This window comes from Giraffa tippelskirchi, chromosome X, assembly GCF_054371585.1.
Source record: "Giraffa tippelskirchi isolate mGirTip1 chromosome X, T2T-mGirTip1v1.2.pri, whole genome shotgun sequence".
NCBI lineage: Eukaryota > Metazoa > Chordata > Mammalia > Artiodactyla > Giraffidae > Giraffa > Giraffa tippelskirchi.
The window spans coordinates 125,742,931-125,764,684 of NC_137289.1; the positions used below are offsets into that span (position 1 = coordinate 125,742,931).

At 34.8% G+C, this 21,754-nt stretch overlaps 1 protein-coding gene and 1 long non-coding RNA gene across 4 annotated transcripts in view; one reads left to right on the forward strand and one right to left on the reverse strand.

Moving 5' to 3' along the window:
• Positions 1–21,754, forward strand: part of DMD (dystrophin) — a 2,147,259-nt gene that overhangs the window by 1,606,418 nt on the left and 519,087 nt on the right. For all 3 annotated transcript variants that reach the window (XM_081564318.1, XM_081564319.1, XM_081564320.1), the window contains one exon: positions 10,452–10,641. In XM_081564318.1, the coding sequence (XP_081420444.1) occupies positions 10,452–10,641 (190 nt within the window). The remainder of the gene's footprint in view (positions 1–10,451; positions 10,642–21,754) is intronic.
• Positions 1,752–5,460, reverse strand: LOC145535990 (uncharacterized). Its single transcript, XR_014075577.1, has 2 exons — positions 4,430–5,460; positions 1,752–1,791 (listed from the first exon to the last, which is right to left on the reverse strand). It is a non-coding gene; the product is annotated as an uncharacterized LOC145535990 (long non-coding RNA).

The window sequence follows — 21,754 nt, forward strand, 5'->3', positions numbered from 1 at the left end:
CTGATAGAGCCAAACGGATGCTTGGGCAGCATGACTTTTTAGTCCCTTTCAGTACATGTTATCTCTAGACCAGGCTCAAACTTATAGGCTATCAGAAAATTTGCCAAAGCAATGGATTCATTTTGACAGAAGTTATTGTTTGCTTTGCCCTCTGTTTTTGCAATGCACTTAAAAATATATTGAATTAACATTCCTTGCAGGAGTACATTTTTTTTTCAAAAAATTAAATTATTTTCATGTAAGAGTAGCAGAAATTCAGTCATTGACAATCAAATGTGACATGTTGCCCAGTGAAATAGCCTACCATTTCACATTCACTGCTAATTAAAAATTGATGAAAGCTATAAGCTCCAAAGATTTAATATCCATGCTTCTACAAATGGAAACATAATTTTGGTCACAGGATTGCTTATTCTTATTTTTAAACATCTTAGTTATAACTGAATGATAGTCTATTATACAATCAATTCTACTATAACAAGAGATATCCACAAGTTATTCTGAGGTTCAACTGAAATAGTATAGGTGAAAGTAATGTATAAACTTTAAAATTCTATGCAAATATAAACTATTATTCAATAAATTCACATCAAGAAATAATTACTTTTTATAAGTATTTTAAAAACAAGGAATTGGGACATTCTCACTTTTAGAAGCTATGCCCGGTTCATAGTAGGCTCATCGACTTTAATTTAGTTTATTGAGTGTCTATTAAATACTAGGAACTGTGGGACGAAGTCTTATGTCAAGGGATTTACAAAAAGTTGATATTGATGGATGATGATGATAAAGATATAGAGATATTTTGTAAGTAATATATTCATAAATAAGAGGATTCTTAAAAGCATGTGTAGCTCTCAGAGTGATTCCTTTAGTGTTATAGTTTTAGTTGAAAAAATAAATCATTGATGTTTTACTATTCTTCATAAATTTGAATTGATCTTATAGAAGGCCATCAATATATTCTAAATTATCTAGTTCTTTTAAATGTAGTTTCTCCCTATAATAATTAATAGTGAGAAAGCAGGAAACTTTAAATCTTTATTTTGATCATCCATTTTAATTAGCTCAAGTTATTTGTAATCCTACAAGTCTTATAAATCATATCTGAGTCATTAAAAGGATTCAAAATGAAAACAGCAAGGACAATTCTTTTAGAATCTACCAAGACAGAGTTGCTTTGAGACATTAATTAATTTCTCAATTGGTCTTATTAACATATATTTATTTTACCATAAGATTTCTAGGAAAGAAAGTGTGAAGTGTTTGGTGTTCTTGTTAGATATTTCTAGTGTAAAACATTTCTCAAAGATACAGATTTCTGGATAATCTCTGTATAATTAGCAAACATTTACTAAGTTACCATTATGAGAAGGTCATGACTGTATGTATTATAATTTTCTTTTATTTCATAAGAATAGAAATATTTTATTACTGCCCACAATCCCCTCTTTTAAAATGTTAAAATCCTCAAACCTACTTCAAATCCAACATGCAGTATTCATTTTAATAGTTTTCTTAGATGGCAACTGAAGATGATAAACAAAGAAATAATCTTTTTTGCTTTCACACAAATATACACCATAATCTGAATTCTTATAATAATCACAGAAAGCAAGGAGCTTTTGAAAATAGTACTATGGAAGGACTGATGCTGAAGCTGAAACTCCAATACCTTGGCCACCTGATGCGAAGAACTGACTCCTTGGAAAAGACCCTGGTGCTGGGAAAGATTGAAGGTGGGAGAAGAAGGGGACAACAGAGGATGAGATGGTTGGATGGCATCACCGACTCAATAGACATGAGTTTGAGTAGGCTGCAGGAGTTGGTGATGGACAGGGCAGCCTGGCATGCTGCAGTCCATGGGGTCGCAAAGAGTCGGACACGACTGAGTGACTGAACTAAACTGAATAGCCTTTATATTTACCTCACAGGGAGATTGGCAAATGTACCTTGAGATGTAAAGTCAGAGCAAACTAGATTAGATGTTTCACGTTTTGCCACTTACTTTGGTAACTTGCCCAGCCTCTCAGAAAATCATGTTTCTGATCTATAAAATGTTGCTGATAATAACAACCTGCCCCATTAACCTCATCAAGTTGTTTAACATATCAAAGAAGAAGATATATGTGGAAAAACTTGAAAACTAAAGAGCATTGCTTTAGTGCAAAATACTGTGGCAATAAATGTTGAATTTAAAGGACTCTCAAAAGTGCATTATTAACCACAAGAGAGTGCAGAGTGAGGAACTAGGTAATAAAAGTCACAAATATTTAGAGACTATAACTTGAAGTTCATATCAGGAATTATGAAAATCATTCATATTTCTAAATTCCATTGAGAGACCTCTATTGTAAGTTCATATAATCAGCTGATGAAATGTTTTTAACTCCTTCTTTCCTTTCAAAGGGAATCCGCTATATGTTTGCCTTTTGATGGTAGAAAACTGAACCAACTCCTCTTGCTGTCTTATGAATGTTATATAACAGCATCTACTATTCTCTTTTTCTCTAAAATATTGAGGATGTGAATGTATATTTGTTTGACTGCAGTCTAATGAGACTTCCAAGAGATGATCTTTTAAATTGGGTTCTATCCTAGTTTTCATATATCCTTTTAGAAGAGAAGAAAGCTACTCAATCTAGCTTATCAAAACTTAGGAAAATACATCTTTTAAAGAGATGAACAGTACAAGTGACCAAAACCAACTTAAAGATTCACATTATACAAATCATAGAGAATTTATTAAGAGTAGAAATTGTATCCAGTTATAAACCCAACCCTAATCTAAGTTTATATTCTTCTGGATGGCAGTATCAATGTACAGTTTTTCTAAATGTCTTTTACAGTGCTGTAATTAAACTTCTCCAAAATAGTACCTTAAGGTATTGTATCAGTAAAAAAATATATATAAAATATAGATCTTAGACTAAAGAATAATCTCTAAAGTTAATCTCTTGTTAATATTCCGAGGTAGGAAATATATATATATATATATATCTTGAATACTACTTGTTCTTAATATTTTGTATATTTTTATCAACTTATTTTTCTCAGTGATAAATGTCTGAAACACAAGTCAAATGAAGTGAGTAATGCAAAGAACAGTACAAAGTGCATTTTTACTGCTGTCTCCTAATTTCTTTTAAGAAATATCCCAATACTTTTGGGAAAAGTATGTAATTATGCTTGTTTCCCCAACGATATATTGTGCAAATCACAATTTTTAAAATGCCCATAGAGTAAAAAAATAAAAGAGTTGGAATGTGTATTTTAAAATTTCTTACATGATTGATAATACCTATATTCTCTTTCCATCCAAAGATAAAGTCCAGGTGATTTTTTTTTTTTCACTAAAATGTCTGTATCTTTGAAGAAAATAGCTAGCTTCAAAGCTATGGTTTATCTTTAGAGAACTAATCTATTTTCCATGCAAATATGTTGCTTCTGCACATGTTAAAAAGTCATCCTGTGTTGTCTGGGGTGATGAAAAGATGGAAATGAGTTTTCTGAGAAGTAATCAACAATACTTTGGGAACATTTAGGTCATAGTTTCCAATTAACTCTGAAGAGTTTGAGTAATTTAGTACCACACCTCAGGAGAGAGAGGATAAAAACCTCTCTGATGCATATGTCAGTGAATGGCAAACCAGCAAATTTGCATTGAAAATGGATTTGTTTGTTTGTTTTGAAACAGAAACCAGCTAGATCTTTCTACTGTAGTTGGAGTGAGAGAATATCTTTACGTGTGTGGGTTCCCTCTCGGTAGGTTTCTATGTGTTGCAGTGATGGCTCTTATGGTAAAATAACAAAGAGAAGAATTTTTGCTCCAAAACACAGGCCAAGATTCAGTGGCATAAACTTTCTGACACTTTCCTTTTTTTTACAACTGCAGTGAATATATCAGAGAGGAGTGGACACTAATATTCATTTTCAGAGTTAGAAAACCGTCTTTTTCAGGATTCAATACTTGAACTATAATCCTAATTCCACCACTTCCTTGGGTTCAACTTTGGGAAAGTCATTGTGGTTCTCTTAGAATCAGTCTTCCCAACAGCAAAATGAAACTAGCAATAACCTATGAGATATATCTAAAAGGTTTCTGATTGTTATGAAAATTAATTCAATTAAGCAGGCTTGTTGAGCGTCCATTGCTGTATTTTGAGATAAAGCCCAGCGATGATCCCCACTTCCTTTGATAAGAAAAAGGAGAAAAATGTGTTGAAAAAAGATAGATTTATCACTTGTTAAGGAAAATGACATAGAAGTTCATGAATACGGTGTGATGCATATTATATTCAAGCTACTGTTAGGGAATCCAGATGAACTACAACCTGAATCATACTGTCAGTTCAATTCAGTCACTCAGTCATGTCAGACTCTTTGTGACCCCATGGACTGCAGCACTTCAGGCTTCCCTATCCATCACCAACTCCCAGAGCTTGCTCAAACTCATGTCCCAAACTCATGTCATGAATCATATTGTAACTATAGGTAAATATGTAAATATCGGTCTCCTCCACCAGACTTGAATGTGTTAAATGTCAAAGTCCATGTCCATGTCTCACTGACTTTAGTGTCACCAACACCACGCATGAATCCTGGCACATAATACATGTAGACAAGGTATGTGTATCACCTAATGCATGATTTATTGGTAGGCATGTGGAAATAAGAATGAGGTTCAGGTTTAAAGATAACCTGTATGGAAGTTGAAGTCAGTAGGAAAGAATGAAACATCCAACTGGAAGCATATGAAGAAACCAAACATACTGTAGGTAGAAAAAAAATGGGAGGTAACTTATGAAATGGTGAGAGAATAAATCTGAACATACTTTTAAAATTTTTGAAGAGTTCTGTAGATAACAGGTTTTAAATTTATTTTCTGTGCTAGCTTAGAGCCTTCATCTCACACTCTGTGCCAACAGTTACATTAAAAGGACAGAGTATTTTTCTCCCCTTAGAGTTCAGTAACAGAGGAGAAAAGAGAAACATTCTCTCAACTGCCAGAACCCTTCTGGGTCATCTATCTAAGTAGATATTTTCCAAAGACACATAAAGCCATAGTCTTAGAATTGTTGCTAGAAATGGAACTAATAGGACACTGGTCCAAGCGTTATTGAAGGATTTTGCTTAGATTCATGCTTTTCATTAGTGCACATTGCCGATAGAATTGCTGGAGATTAAAAGGAATCCTTTCTACAAACTGCTGTATAGCCATAGGTAATAAAATTCTAGCTTCCCCATGAAAATACAATACAGACTTATTTTTTAAACAAAAGCAAAATTAATTCATTGGCTAGCAAACCAGTAGAATCTGTTATGATTACAGAGAATTTGAACTTCAGGTTAACTCTGGTTCTATGAGTAGTGTTTGGCCTAAAGTCCAAGTGATTGCTGCTCAAGTACTCATTTTCTCTGATCTATATCTAACAAACACAAAAGAAAAAAAAAAAAAACCCACATCATCCTATAATACTTTCCCTAAAAATATCATAGGAAGTGATAGTTGTTAAAGTGCAAATAAACCAGGAAGGAAAGATTGAGAGTGTTTTATTTGGTTACTTCCTGATAATACCAGGGCACAGATGAAAGTGTTACTTAGCAGAAGACCAAGTGGTGTGAATTTCCCCAGTGGGTCACACTTTCAGAAACATCTGGGAAAAATATTAGATTGAGCCTTTTTTTCCCTCCAAAATATTCAATGTGTTTGTTTCTGTTTGGTTATATATAATGTGTGTGTATATGTATTTGTGTGTGTGTATAATCATTTAATACAGTGCGGTGATGAACTATCATCCCTGCATGTATCTAATCATGGAATAGTGTCCATACATTAATTAAGCTCTTCAGCCTTACCTTGGAAGGTCATAGGCTTCCCTTTTTTCTTTTGCTTTCTATGTATTAGTGATTTTCAACTTAGATAAAAATCTAGAGTCTTAGAGATTTATTCAGAGATACCATGGTGTGTGTGTGTGTGTGTAAGTGTGTCTGTGTGTGTGTGTGCGTGAAGGATCAGGGTATACTCTGATTGCCTCATTGATAATCAGTTCTTAAAAAGAAAGTGGAGATGCTGAAGACATGCCTTCTGTGATTTTTCCACTTTATGCAGACTTGTGTCTGGATGAACACCTTTTTGTGCAGGTGCGGTGTTGAACTAAGCTTCATAGCTCCAACACTTTGTCTTTTCAGTAGATTCTTGCTTCTAACTGGTGATAATGCCTTATCTACAGATCTCCTTAAAGGGCAACCAAAGGTATAGTAGCTCTTCAGGCTCAATTGCTGAGTAGGCGAGTCCTCCATCCTGTTTCCTTTTGTGACCACAATCTGTGCAAGTGGTTGTATATTTCTCCACATACATTTTTTAGCAAGTATATTTTTCAAAGTTTTATTTAGTATGACAATTCAATAGGGCAAGTTCCCCAGAAGTCAGATTCTGAGAAAGTGATTAATGCGTAGGAATTTCTTTCTTTTTTGTTTTTTTGTAGAGTGCTCTCAGGATGCATACCTGTGAGAGAAGAAAGGGAAAGAAGCAGGATAGGGCAGAAGGAGAAGCCGGGCTTCAACTCATTTGTAACCTCAACATCGATCGATCCTCCTCCCCTCCCCTCCCTCCCCTCCCCTCCCAAACTGTCCAAAGCTGGAGCAAGGGGGCTAAAAAGTCCACACATTAACCAGTCATTGGAGGCAACCTGCCTGCATCCAGCAACTTTCCCAGGACTTAAAGCAAAACACGTTGCTGCTTAGTCACTCAGTCATGTCTGACTCTTTGTGACCCCATGGACTGCAGCAGGCCAGGCCTCCCTGTCCCTCACTGTCTCCCAGCTGTTTTCCCTAGTTCATGTCCATTGAATCAGCGATGCTATCCAATCTTCTCATCCTCTGCTGCCTTCTTCTCCTTTTGCCTTCAGTCTTTCCATATTGTTCATGGGGTTCTCGCAGCAAAATTACTGGAATGGTCTGCCATTCCCTCCTCCCGTGGACCACATTTTGTCAGAACTCTCCACTATGACCTGTCCGTCTTGGGTGACCCTGCATGGCATGGCTTATAGCTTCAGTGAGTTATGCAAGCAAAACATACTTCAGTCCTGAAAGAGGGGTCTGGACATCTCAGCACAGCATCCACTACACCAGTAGTTCTCAAAGTTTGGTCTCTCCAGTGTCAGTGATGCTCAAACTTGAGCATATATCAGAATCGCCTGGAAGACTTATTAAAATACAGCTCGCTGGACTCTACACAGAATTTCTGATTCAGCAGATCTAGGGTGGGGCTTGAGAATTGGCATTTCTAATAAGTTCTCAGATGGCACTGATGCTACTGGGCTATAGAACATACTTTGAGAACCACTGTACCATGCTGCCTATATTTACGTATGGAGAATGGTGTGTGGTGCCCTTATGAACAGAAATAAAACCTTTTGAAGTCAGCATCCCACTACACATGCCATCAAATTCTCAGCTATTTTTGTGCATTCTATACCTGGACTTGCTGATAATTAAAATTTGTTATATAAAAAAGTACTTAACCGATGCAGTAAATTATATTTGTAAAGCATTATTACTATTTTATGATAATCTGGTCATTGTTACTTTTAAAGTTCAAGCCAAATTTTCTCCAGGGTCCATAATTTGATAACCTGGATATTATCATTAAAAAATAATAATCTATGTTCAAGGTCTTTAGTTTTGTTCAAGGTAATTTTTTTATTGCTTTATGATTCTCATTGCTACATTTTATTATTTATCATAGCAGTCATTTAAAGGCATACGATTATGGAAAATTTTAAAGTATGATATATATTCAGAGCTATTTTGAATGTACAAATATGCCATACAAGTACCTTTGACTCATCTAGTCTAGATTTGGCACAATTAAAATTTAAGAATTCAGTGTACATAGATGGCTCTCAGGAAAAAGGATGCAGCCTTAAATCTCCCACACAAGCCAGAGATAACAGTCTCACCTCTGATTGAAGAGACTTTCTGCCATTGCTGCCACTGAATTTTGTCTAACATATTTCCAAATTGGAAAATATTCAACCCGATGTTGTCAATATTTCAGGCCACGAGGGTGTCGTTTAGGAAAACAGTGCCTTACTGTCCTGAAAGAGTTACTGCTCTTCCCTAAGGGCCTAATTTACAAAGCAGCGAACTTGGTGGTAGGATTGGGCTGGAAATCTCATTGCCTCGGTAGAACACTTTCATCTGATTTATGTGCATCACATTTTCCAAATAACTCTTGGAAAGTTATTTACTAGTTACTTTCTCTGGAAGCCGAGGGTAAGTGGCGTTTCTCTTTAAGGTTAGAGAAGCTTGGATGCATCAAGCACAGCTCATCATGATGATGAAGCTGATGATAAAATGCACAGTATCTAATTCTCTGCCATGAGGGAGTTTCACACTGCCCCCTTTTATTTTGCGCGACTTTGGAGTATGTTAGAAAATACATCAGTGTCTAACCCTGTATTTGTCTCCTGCAATGTGACAGCTTATTTCTATGCCAGATTTGGAGCTGGAGGTAGAGTAAATCTTAGTGATTTCTAGTGCACAAGCCAACCTAAAATATTAGCTAGCACTGGCTGAAATTGCCCCATTTGTTGGTCAGAAATGGTCAAACGTTAGCAATTACACAGGCTTCAACCTGTACGCTGTATGTTTCACACCAGATTATAACATTACATTCCTCAGTGTTGTCGCAACGGTTCTGAATTTTTCAATCATGCTAAATAAATACTAAAAGATACTTTGCTCTTTCTCCCTGCATTGATAGTTTGCCTGAAAACTAAATAAGCAAGAAACTAGCAGTTCAGGCTAGCCCTTGAACTCCATGAGGTTCAACTGACTTGCGCAACCAGAGCACCAGGCTACCTTTCAGTCGTGTGGTATTCAAGTTTATTTAGGAGTTGATAAATAGCTTAGTGCAGTGTTTCCTTTTTTCCAGTTGCTGCATCCTCATGAACCTATTCTCCCCTCCACCAGTTAATGCAGACAGAAGATTTTTATCCAGTATGAGCACCGAAACTACACTGTGGAAGACTGTATGCTCAGCAAAAACCTCACCCATGATGAATAAACAGCTCTTCCGGGGGCTTTGCTGCCGCTGGCTCGGCAGGAGTTGTTTATTGCCTGGTTTGCACATCCCATGATAAAGTTGCTGCTGAAATAAATTGCAGTTTTGCATAATTATTGACAATCACATCTTAACAAGCAGTGTGTATCATATTCAAGTGTTCAGTTTTTTTTAATCCATTTTTAGCTTATGTTGAATCCCAGAAAGTGTTTGTGTAGTAATAGAAGGCAAATATGACATTTAAATAGAGTACTAATTTCCTTATTGCAGAAAAAATTTACCTGAATCTTCTTAGATGGTGCTGTTACTGCCTCAGGCCGTTTTCCTTCCCAAGCTATTATTATGTAGATGTTTGCTGAGGGCATACATGTGTGTATCCACAGTACATGCATTATATATTTTTTCAGAAAATATGAATAGCTCTTTTGTGGATTTTTGTGTCATTAGGGAATTTGATTCATTCCTTCTATAAGATTAGAGAAATGAGAATAGAATGTAGGCATAGGGAATTCACATTTTTGAGCAACTATAATATGTGACTTATAATGTGTAAGGCACTCAGCTTCACACACATTGTTGTATTTTCAGTCTCATCAATACAACAATATGTATTGCATATGAGAATTCAGAGAGGTTAAATAACTTGAATCACACTCGACAGAGGACACTGGGATTTGAACCCAATGTGTCTGGATTTTAAGCTCCACTTTTTCCATTACCCGTAAAGTTTTTCTTTTGGAAAATATTCTTGGTTGTATGACCATCGGGTAATGCAAAAGGAAGCTAATACAATAGTTAGAACTATTAGAACACGCTGATGTTATGCGGATTACATTTTGCACAATGTTTGCTATGAAATATGTAGTTTTTCTACTTCTTAATCTTTTTGTTCCCTTTTGTTCTCCAGTCCCCTTCTTCTTCCTCCAGTGTTCAACTTTCCATTGTAGGCTTGCGTTTCTCCTGGCCTATTTAATCATGGTTTCCTGCCTCAGGTGACGTTAAAGATAAGCATGGTCGATTTTAGGGTTTTACCTACAGAGATTAGTTTCAACTTTTGCCGCATATTAAAATAAGCTTTCAAAATTGACCAGCCAAAAGTAAAATGTTTTTTAAAACGAAGATATTTTTGGCAAATGAACTTTCAAAAGTCTAAAAGTCCAAATACACACACACACACACACACACACACACACACACACACACACGCTATTCTAGTGGTTGATGCTTTCAAGTGGAGTTTTAGCAGCAACTCACATTTGTTGCAATGTTACGATTTTGCTCTTTGATTTTGCCCTTTGATTTTGCTCTTTTTGTGAGATTCGCTGGCTGCACCATTCTGATATTTGAGGATAATTGCATCTGGACATTTGTTCCTTTGCAGAGTGAGTGAGCGAGAGACTGCTCTGGAAGAAACTCATAGATTACTGCAACAGTTCCCCCTGGACTTGGAGAAGTTTCTTGCCTGGCTTACAGAAGCTGAAACAACTGCCAATATCCTGCAGGATGCCACCCATAAAGAAAGGTTTCTAGAAGACTCCAAGGGAGTAAGAGAGCTGATGAAACAATGGCAGGTAAGTCAAGCGTTTCTACTTTTATAACTTGTGAATTCAACCAAAGAATCTTCAGCATTTGTCCTTGTAGTTGATATGCCGTGGACAAAAATAGTGGTTTTGTGTGGCCTTATATATTTAGGCTTTTGAAGAAGAAAGAAGGCTTTAGGAGAAGAAAGACGGAGAAGAAAAAAATCATTTCTTATTTCATTTAACACCCTAGTCTTCTAAATAGTATGTGGTTTTGACCAGGAAAAACTTGCGCATGAAGCTAGAGCTTTGAAAAGAAGAAATTTTGCCCAGAGAAAAGGAATTAGCGGTTGGTTTATTAAATTTGAAAAAGTTGCCATTTTTGAGTGTTTATTTAATATTTTATAGAAAAAGCATCTGTATGAATTGTCTGTTTTATTTAGCGTTGCTAACTGAATCAGTTTCCCTTCATTACTTTCCAATACATTTTGAAATGTTAATCTGGCCTTTTGTAGCTTTCTTCCTAACATAATCTGTGAAAATAAAAATGAGATGGCTAACTTTGTCATAGTTAATGATCACACAATTTTCAGACAATTGTTTTTCCTAGAAACAAAAATTATTGCTATAAAATTTCATATGCATAAACAGCAAAAACAGAAGTTTCAGGTTGTTTTATTTACTTGAAATCTTGGTGTGAATCATGTTCTATAGTTCAGGAAGGCTCCTGATATTTAAATACTTTTGGGACATGATAGAATTTTCCTGACCTATATTGGAGTTTTGATATGTAGAGGTGAGTTTTCCAACTTGAAATAAGAACTTTACTAGTACCACAAGAAACTTTGGAGTGTTCGAATAATATGATCCATTTTTAGGACTAACTTCAGTTTTTTAATATTTTAAAATTATGGCAAAAAAAGTGATAGTGTATTCCAGGTTGAAAAAGAATTCCAAAATCAAATCATAGTAAGGAAAGTTTCTTCTCCTCCCGCTCCTTGTTGTTCTCCTTCTTTTCTTCTGTTTTGATACGAGATCTGATCTACTTTTTATATAGAGTACATGACAGTGGCAACTTATAGCTTCTTGAATTCCTCATTCTTGCTTTATCATTCTCCTCAGACCCCACTTGCTCCTTCACAATGTGTGTTGAGTTACTTTGATCATTTGGAGGTAGTTTGCATAGATAAAGCCAGGTATTGTTCTAAACAGGTATCTCCTATGGCTTGTGGATGTAAATGCAGTGTAAAATTTGTTTTTTTGGTCACTCTTAGGTAAATGGTTAGAAAATATGCTGCTAACATATTTGACTTACGATATTTCATTAAAAAATTTTTTATCTTGCCTTGTAAATGCCCATAAGGCCACCCTAGAGTTTTAAATATGTGGATTCACATATTCCCATCAGCTATGGTAAATAACGAGTAAAACTTTAAGTGGATTTTTTTTAGCAGATTCCTTTCAAAATTAAAGATTGTTCCAGTGACTCAATTTTATAACAGGGATTTAATAAAATATTTCTTAAATTCATGGATAAGTCTTGTTGAAGACAAAACAAGAATACATCCATCTATCTCCTATGCATTTTATATTTGTATCTACAGTACTTATACAATGAAAATTCATACTGAAACTTCTCATCATGAGAAACTGCAAGATTCTAAATCAATAAGGAAAAAATGGCAGTGTTTCCTAACTATGTTTATTATGAAAGTGTGGAGAATAAAGTGCATTTTGTGTTTAGATTTCTAATCTCTTTCAAAAACAGTTGGAAATTATGCTGAGGAAACTTTCTTAGCTTATTCTCTTTCTTAGCTTATTCTCTATTACTCATTAAAAAAATCTATTTATTCTTAAAAGCCATGTAAAACTCCCTTCGAGTTCCTGAAAACCTTAGACATACCATTTTTCTCTTAACTATAATAGGACAAAGATTCCAATGTTATTTTAAAACAGAGACCATTTTTCTCATTCCCTCTCTATTAATATTGTGTCTTCTATAAATTCCACTTGCCTGAGGTTGAAACTACATTTTATGGATAGGAATGACATTTATAGCCAGCTCTGATTTTCAGTTAGATGGTTGAATAATGGTCTTTTGATGAAAGATTTGAAGATGTCATGGTAAAAACTCTAAATTACTGAAACTATTGATTATTGTTAACGGCACATTTCAGCTGATAGAATTGAATCAAGATACTGGGGTGTAAAAGCAGCAGCTTGAAAATAAAGAAAACTACATACCTTAGGAAATTACATGCAGTTTCAGTATTTCAGCTAAATGGAAGTGTTTGTTTTTTTTCTCCTCAGAAGAAGATTTTTTTTTTAATTTTTGAACAAAAAGAATGTTCTATAATACATGTGAAGGAATCAATGGTATGCCTTTCACTTCGTTTGCAGAAGCTGGTAGCATTATATTCATTGTATGCTTCATGCTATATAGCAAGAATAGTGCTTATATATTAAAAAAGAAATCCCAAATGCCTAGCCAGAACATCAGCTCTCCCAGCAGATCCCAATATATCTATCCAACCCAAAGCAGTGATGTTTTACTTTATACAAATGCTGCATAATGGAGACAGGGGGTTAAAACCTTCACAAAATAGGTTTTTCTCTGTGACTATCAATCAGTTTTTCTATATATGGAGACTCCAGCTCTTGCTAGACTGCCTATCACTGCTTATCACCCACTTCATAGGATGTTTAATTCTCCCAGCAATAATTATAATTCTTGGGTTTGATAAGCATACATGTATTATGAAACATATGTTTCCTGAATAGAATTAACCTGATTAATTCCACTCTGGAAGCCATTAAAGTTTCTTCCTTATATGAGAAAAAAAAATGTTATTTACTTTGCTTATTAAAAACGTCATATATGTCCCCGTACTTTAGGATGAGGAGATCTTTTCTGATACAGTATTGGTATTTCTGACAGTATAACTGGCATCTTAAAGCCAATGTATTTTTACAGCATGCCATATAGAGGCCTGTGAAGTGACAATTTGAAAAGTTTTAAATTGCAAATCTATTCTTAAAATGAAGAATTATATTCATAATTGTATCAGATTCTCCCTGGGTCCAAAGCATTTCCTACTTTGGGCCTCAGAGAATTGGTAAAGATGGCCACAGTTCTAAGTGCTAAGATAAAACTGTTGGTAACAAACTGAAAATGGGTAGACTCTGCATCTTTGCTAATATTTCACAAGAATTTCACCAATCTTAACTGATTCTCTAAGTACCCCTAAGAGATCATTGTAATAGCAGCTTGTAAAGAAGGTTTGTTGGGATGGGTGTGCAGTGGGGAGAGATGGTCGTAAAGGTAAGACAGTTAGGGTCTTTTTCTCAGCAAGAGAGACTACGGAGCTATTAATATTTGAGATTCCCTCATCTGTGATCTGGGTCCTGTCTCAGGCCATATCTCTCAACTGACTCCCTCCTCTAATTTCATTTGTTTTACCTGTGTCTCCTCCCAACCTCCTCCAGCCATTACAGAAAAACTCTTCTACTCAACAAAACACTTCCAGAGAGAAAAGGTTGATAAATTTTGAATTGTACATCAGAGTATACCTGGAAATTGATTAAGCTATCTTAAATTTCTAATACATTGTTGAAATTGAGGGAAAGTAGCTTCTTCAGTGTTGCTCACAATATATCTTGGCCCACTGATTAATTCCAAAGGAATAGGAAGAATGCAACCTCAATAGCAAAATTAGTATCCTGAATAAATTAGATTGTCACATTTGTTGGTGCATTTGAAAAGAGAGGTAATCTGAGTATCCCTAATTCTAAGAAAAGAAAACCCTTTGTGTATGCCTTTCTGTTGCTATAATTTGAATTGAGTTTTAAATGTATTTTTTAATCTTTCTACTTTGGCGTCCAAAGATTATGAAAGTTTACTTTGATGTTTTTATTTGCCTAGTGATATCTGCCTGCCATTTTTGACAATATGCAAAACATATAAATGTATATATATATATATATATATATATATATATATATATATATATATATATTATATACATATGTATTAAATTTCCATAAGAATGTTGATTAATTCATCAAATCTTTATTAAACACCATTAGATGTCTAGCATGAGGTTAGGACTAGCATTACAAACATAATTAGAGAGATGTTTTTCAAGCATAGTTCAAAGAACTAGGTTATGTAATCAATTTAATGAGTATCAACTCACATTTTTTAACAGAAAGGAATAAAATTAGTAGAATAGAAAAATAACAAGAGTCTATCCCTCTTAAATAAGAGTCAGTATTATTTTGTGAAGCTTTGGTTTCAACTATTTGCATATGCATCTGTATGTATTTGTGTACATACTGGACTAGTGTGTAGCACATATTCAGAAACCTCTGTATTGGAGTATGATTCCTGCCTTTGGGATGCTTACATTCCAGAGGTGAGGATAGTTACACTAAGGCAAAATTCTGGTAGTGTGATGAATGTTAACAGTAGAGGGCTAGTTAAGTTAAGCTTGCCAGAATCTCCAGGAAACTCACCTGGAACTCTGCTTTTCAGTCTTGGAAGAGATTTTTTTAAATGCTAATTTCTGGGTTCTACCCCTAGAAAATCAAACTGCATTGATCACAGCATGTCCTGTCCATGCTTCTCCTGTCCAGCCAAGGTTGAGAACTTCTGTTCAGAGAAAGTTAGAAGAATGTGTCAAAAATGAGCTAGATGCACAAGTTAAAAAGGGATTTCTGGCAAAGGAAACAGCGTGTTGAAAGTCCTGGACAGTTGGGTAGTTTGAGAATCAAAAGGTACTCCTTTATGGCTGGGGTGGCTGGGCTATGATTATTATAAGAAATGTGATTGGAAAGATCAGCTGAGGCTAAATTATGTAGAAAGGCAGCATGATAGAGTAGATAGAGTATGAGCCTTGTAGGTAGAAAGATCACTTATTTTACCACTTGTTGTCTAGCCTCTAAGTCTCAATTATATCCTTCTGTACAAAGAAAATAATGCTTCACAGAATTTTGTGAGAAATAAATGATAGGATACATGTAAAAAGCCCACCAGAGGGGCAGAGTGTTGCACTCAAATTGCTCAGTATGTGTTAGCTGTCTTTTCTCTCCTTCTTTCCACCTATGTTTAAGAGTTTGGACTATTTTTAGTCTATGAGAAGTCACAGCATATTTTTAAGCAAGGAAATGAAATAACCTAACTTATGCTTATGTTTTTGAAAGATCGCCCTGGTAACTATAAGGAGAATGAATTGGAAGGATACAAGACCTGTCCAGGAATAAAAGTTAGAAAGTTATTTCTGTAATATTCCAACCAAGAAATGACCATTAAGATGTTGAGGCTAAACAAAGGAAACATATATGTGAGCTATTTGGAGGTAAAAACTAACACTTTGATGCACTGGGTTGGCCAAAAAAGTTCATTCAGGTTGTTCTGTAACATCTTACGGAAACACTCAAGTGAACTTTTTGGACAACGCAATAGATTATGGGAGGAAGAGGTGAGGGGAAAATGTGAGGCACAGTAAGGAGTCACTGACTGCTTACCATTTGATATGACCTGATGTCTACACAGAGTTGCAGAATTAAAGAGGAGAAATTGTTCTAGGAAGAGAAAGCAGCCGGTTTTTCTTTCTCAAGATTACTCCAGCTATTCAGGGTCTTTTATGTCTCCATACAAATTTTAAGATGTTTTTGTCCTAGTTCTGTGAAAAATGCCATTGGTTATTTGCTAAAGATTGCATTGAATCTGTAATTTTCTTTGGGTAGTATAGTCCTTTTCAGAATACTGATTCTTCTAATCCGAGAACATGATATATCTTTCTATCTGTTTGTGTCATCTGCAATTTCTTTCATCAGCATCTTACAGTTTTTGGAGTATAGGTATTTTGTGTCTTTAGGTAGGTTTATTCCTGATTATTTTACTCTTTTTGATGTGATGATAAATGGAATTGTTCCTTAATTTCTCTTTTTGATCTTTCATTGTTAGTGTGTAGAAATGCAACAGATTTCTGTGTATTAATTTTGTACCTGCAACTTTACCAAATTCATTGATGAGCTCTAGCAGTTTTCTGGTAACATCTTTAGGATTTTTTTTTTCTATGTATAATATGTCATCTGCAAACAGTGACAGTTTTATTTCTTCTTTTCCGCTTTGTATTCCTTTTATTTTTCTTCTCTGATTGCCATAACTAGGACTTCCAAAACTATGTTGAATAAAATTGGCAAGAGTGGGCATCCTTGTCTTGTTCCTGATCTTGAAGGAAATGTCTTCAGCTTTTCACCATTGAGTATGAAGTTAGTGGTAGGTTTGTTGCGTATGGCCTTTATTATGTTGAGACACGTCCCCTCTGTGCCCACATTCTGGAGAGTTTTTTCATAAATGGGTTTTGAAATTTTTCAAAAGCTTTTTTTTGCATCCATTGAGATAATCATCGGGTTTTTATTCTTCAATTATACAATGGAATATTACTCAGCCATTAAAAAGAACAAAACAATGCCATTTGCAGTACCATGGATGGACCTAGAGATTGCCACACTGAGTGAAGTAAGTCAGATGGAGAAGGAGAAATATGGTTTGATATCAATTATATGCAGAATCTAAAAAGAAATGATATGAATGAACTTATTTATAAAACAGAAACAGACTCACAGACTTAGAGAACAAACTTACAGTTACCAGGGAAGAAGGATGGGGGGGGAGGATAGTTAGGGAATTTGGAATGGACATGTACACACTGATATATTTAAAATGGATAACCAACAAGGTCCTATTGTATAGCACAGGGAACTCTGTTCAATATTATGTAACAACCTAAATAGAAAAAAATAATTCAAAAAAGAATACATACATGTATAACTGAATCACTTTGCTATACACCTGAAACTATCACAACATTGTCAGTCAACTAAACTTCAATATAAATAAAAAGTAAGAAATAAAATAAAATAATTAAATGGATAACAAAAAAAGAATGAAGTTGGTTTTGAGGTGTCTGTGAATAATAAAGGTGAAAATAACACCTCCCTTGAGGCGCTTTTGAATGTGGATCTAACATTTGGAGAAAGATATAGGTCAAAGATATAAAATTGAAGGACATCAACATGGACTCCATAAAAATACATAATATTACACAGAAATCAATGTCATTGTTACTTGAATTTCTCCATTCAGAAATATATCTAGAAGTCACTAAAATATTACTTACTGTAGCACAGAATTGGTCTTAAATGATGCCACCTTGTGCTATTTAAAAAGACAGCTCTGAAGACTCTTGTAAATGTTTTAACCATGAAAAAAGGCAAAGAACTAGCAAGGCTTTGGTGTAAAATTCTTACTGTGGAGAAAGCAAAAGTATTTGGGTATGTATCCAAGATCTTGAAAAACTCTTTCCAGTTAGGGCAATTAATTTCTTCTCTTGTATAAAAATGGAACATTTTGATTTACTTCTTGTTCTACAGTAAGAAGTTTATACACATTCACAATACTATGGATGGTAGTACTCAGGAATAGATTCAAGAGCCACATGCTTTTTATTTTACTATAGTCAATAATTTATTATGTTCCATGGGGTTCTCGAGGCAAGAATGTTACAGTGGTTTGCCATTCCCTTCTCTAGTGGACCATGTTTGCCTGGTGTGCTGCAGTCCACGGGGTTGCAAAGAGTCGCACAGGACTTAATGACTGAACAACAACAATTATGTTCCAAGTTTGGACCCCGAAATCCCTGTAGATCACAGAGAAAATCCAAAAAAAGAAACAGTGAAAATAATTAAAAGTTTAGAAATAAAGTCAATGAGGACAAATGTTCAAGACTGGTGTTTTAGCGCCTACAGTATAGAAAGTAATCCATTTATTGTTAACCAGCGATGGAAAACAATCACTTCAATGTAATACAATGAGTTTAACCACTTGATTATAAGGGTTATGACACTCTGAATCAGCTTACCATGGTCTCTTTCATATATGAACATGCTAATTCAGTGTATTGAAACTTCAGGACCTACTTTTTTGATATTACCATTAAAGTTTGCTGTTCTTAACATCTGGAATGATACAGGGAAGCACTAATTTGAATAACTTTGTAATTCAGTTATTGGATTCTGTAATTTTATACATACTAACTAAAAGAAAGGCCCATGTAGGTAAGAAGACAGTATGCCTACTGAAAACTGAGTTTTGATAGACTCTAATAACCATTGTTTTTTATTCCCCACAGAACTTTTGTGAGGATCTTATAAAGTAAAAATATGAAAGCACTTTGAAAAAGCTTCTTCAAGTGAAAGATTCTTATTAATGTGATGAATTACCATTAGAGAAAAGCCAAACTAAAGATGTAGACTTAATATCATACTCTTTAAAATCAACAGACTTAAATTATATTAATAAAGATAATAATAACTAAATTGTTCCGTGTTTACAATTGGCAAATCGTTTTTACTTTCATTCTCTAATTTGATTCCCACTGAAAAGCTCTGATATCGGTACTATTATTTCCATATTCAGATAAGGAGGGTAAAATTATATTATTGTTCAGTCAGAGAAATTTCAAACCAAATAATCATTTCTATCCACATTGCCTTCTCACTTGCCATACTTTCTAGTTCATTTTCAAGTTCTATCAGTTTTACATCTCTAATCTTTTACACCTGTTCATTTCTCTCCAGTCCACTTCACCACCACTCTGATTTATACTCGTTACCTTTTACGTTCCCTCACTCTTTCCTGCGTTGCTCCAATCTAACCTGCAGATTGCCATTTTCAATTAAGCTTTGTAAAACACAATTTTTATTGTCACTACCTGAGAAATTCCATGAGAGCGGGTATTTTATCCACTTTATTCACTTATATATTCCTATTGCTTGAGACAGTGCCCAGACATAATGTATGTGTCTGTGTGTGTGGCCACGCGTGCACACACACGTACTCAGTCATGTCCGACTTTTTTTGCGACCCCATGGACTATAGCCTGCCGAGCTCTTCTGGCCATAGGATTTCCCAGGCAAGAATACTGGAGTGGGTAGCCATTTCCTTCTCCAGGGGATCTTCCTGACCCAGACATGGAACCTGAGTCTCCTGCACTGGCCGGTGGATCCTTTACCACTGAGCAGCCTGGGAAGTCCCTGTGCACCCTTAACTCCTACTAAATCGCACAGCTAGCCTGTATACTTTTGTGTCTTTGATGACTTCTTTCTTTTCTTGGGAATCCTTTTCCTCATCTCAGTTTACCCAGATGCAACCTGATTTTCAAGGAAAGTCATACTCACATTCTTCCCTTTTCCCTGAGTCCTAGAGCTAGAAGACATCTTGTCTCCTTCTCAATTCCCAGAGGCATTTCTTTGCACTTTAAATAACATGTAATGCTTTCTATGTTGTTTTAGAGGGGCTGGAGAAGATAGCATTTAATAGTGTGGGCTTTGAAGCTTGACTGCCTGGGTTTGACTCATGATTCTGATACTTACTGACCATGGACACATTTCTTAATTGCCATCAGTTTAAGCAGCTATAAGTCAAGGGAAATTACAATATTTATGTCATTAGGCTATTGTGAGGGTGATATGAATTGATATATGTGAAGTGCATAAAATGATATTTGATACAAAATAAGCAACCAGTAAACATAGCTAGTATTATGTTATTACTATTATCAGATATATTAATATAAAATATACTTTTTTATCAGTAAATTTTTGAAATGTATCTTTCACTCTAGAGTGCTTAAGGGCTCAATCCTCATATGGGTTGAAAAACTCCTTAATAAGAGATGAATGAATTAATGAAACCATGCCAGAAATATTGGCTACCATGAGTGTTGAAACTCTAATTTTTTAAAAGCTTCATCTTTTCTAACCAAGAAAAAATTAATAATCTTTAGTAGATTTTAGTTCTTAAATGTCAATATTGACTCATGTTTGAAAAGCTCTTCAAAGTCTTCAGATACAAACAAACCTTAATACTACCATTCTTGAGAATAAACACTCTACACTGAAAATGGAAAAGAGACCTCTTGCCTTTCATAATGACCTCCTTGGGGAAATCAGTTGACTTGCCACCCTTCTCTTTCAGTCAGACATCAGACATTGAAATTCCCTGAAATACACTTCAGTAACAGTAGTTTATTTTTCTCAAATGGTCTTACCAACATTTGGAAGTCACATCAATGGCTTATAGATATGTTAATAAAATTAATAAAATTATTTTTAATTCATTTTTGAGGGAGTAGTACTGAAGATAGCCAGAAGTATGAGACTATTCACTCACTTTCTTTTAACCCCAGCAGAGCCTGGACAAGATCCATATAATTTCAGGCTTTCTTCTCCAAACAAGAATAGAGAAGGTCAGAAAAAGTTTGACCACAGAAAGTCAAAAAATTTCACGTCACTTTCTCCTCCTCCATTCAAAGATTTCTTGATGGTTAAGGGTCTTTGAAAGCAGACTCTAGGCAAAATAAATAAATAAAGATATTCCTTTACATGATGGGTAGCAGTCCCCTCTTCTTATTGGAAAATTTTGAAATTGTGGATTGGAGGGATCAAATAAAAGACTCTCCAGTCTTTTATTTACAAATTATTTTTAAAATGAATTTCATGAGAGTCTCTCTAGTACCTTTCATAATTCTGATAAAATTTTTCAGGTATTAATCAAAGATTCATAGTATTCAAATTAGTTTAGATTATCAGCATGTGATTTTCATTCCACATGAGGTCCATTTGCAGTTTACATGGTTTTCTAAATTATATTAAAATAAAATGTCAAAAGTTTCACTTTTTTTTTTTCATTTTTCACAACATCAATCTTTGAAGAAAGGTTATTGAACAAAGGTCTATGCATAAATCAGCCATTCCCCATAGAGGTAAAAGAAGCCATTACACCTGGTTGTGAAAGAGAGTTTCATGAATGTGGGAGAAATAAATCAATCCCCACTGGAGATCATATCAGTCTAGATGGAAGAATGTCTATAACCTAATAGTGAGAAAGCAACAAATTACCTTTGTTTGTTCTTTCATCCGTTGCTGTCCTTGAGAGGTCTATTACCAGTTAACCATTCAATATTATTATTAGTATAAATGCAATCTTGAATTCTCTGAAGATTTCAGTTTTTTGCTCTAATTTGTATTCATCTCCAACACCTTTTGCAATATATTATTCCTTAGGAGTTATAGAAAAAGTTATTCACTTCAGAAA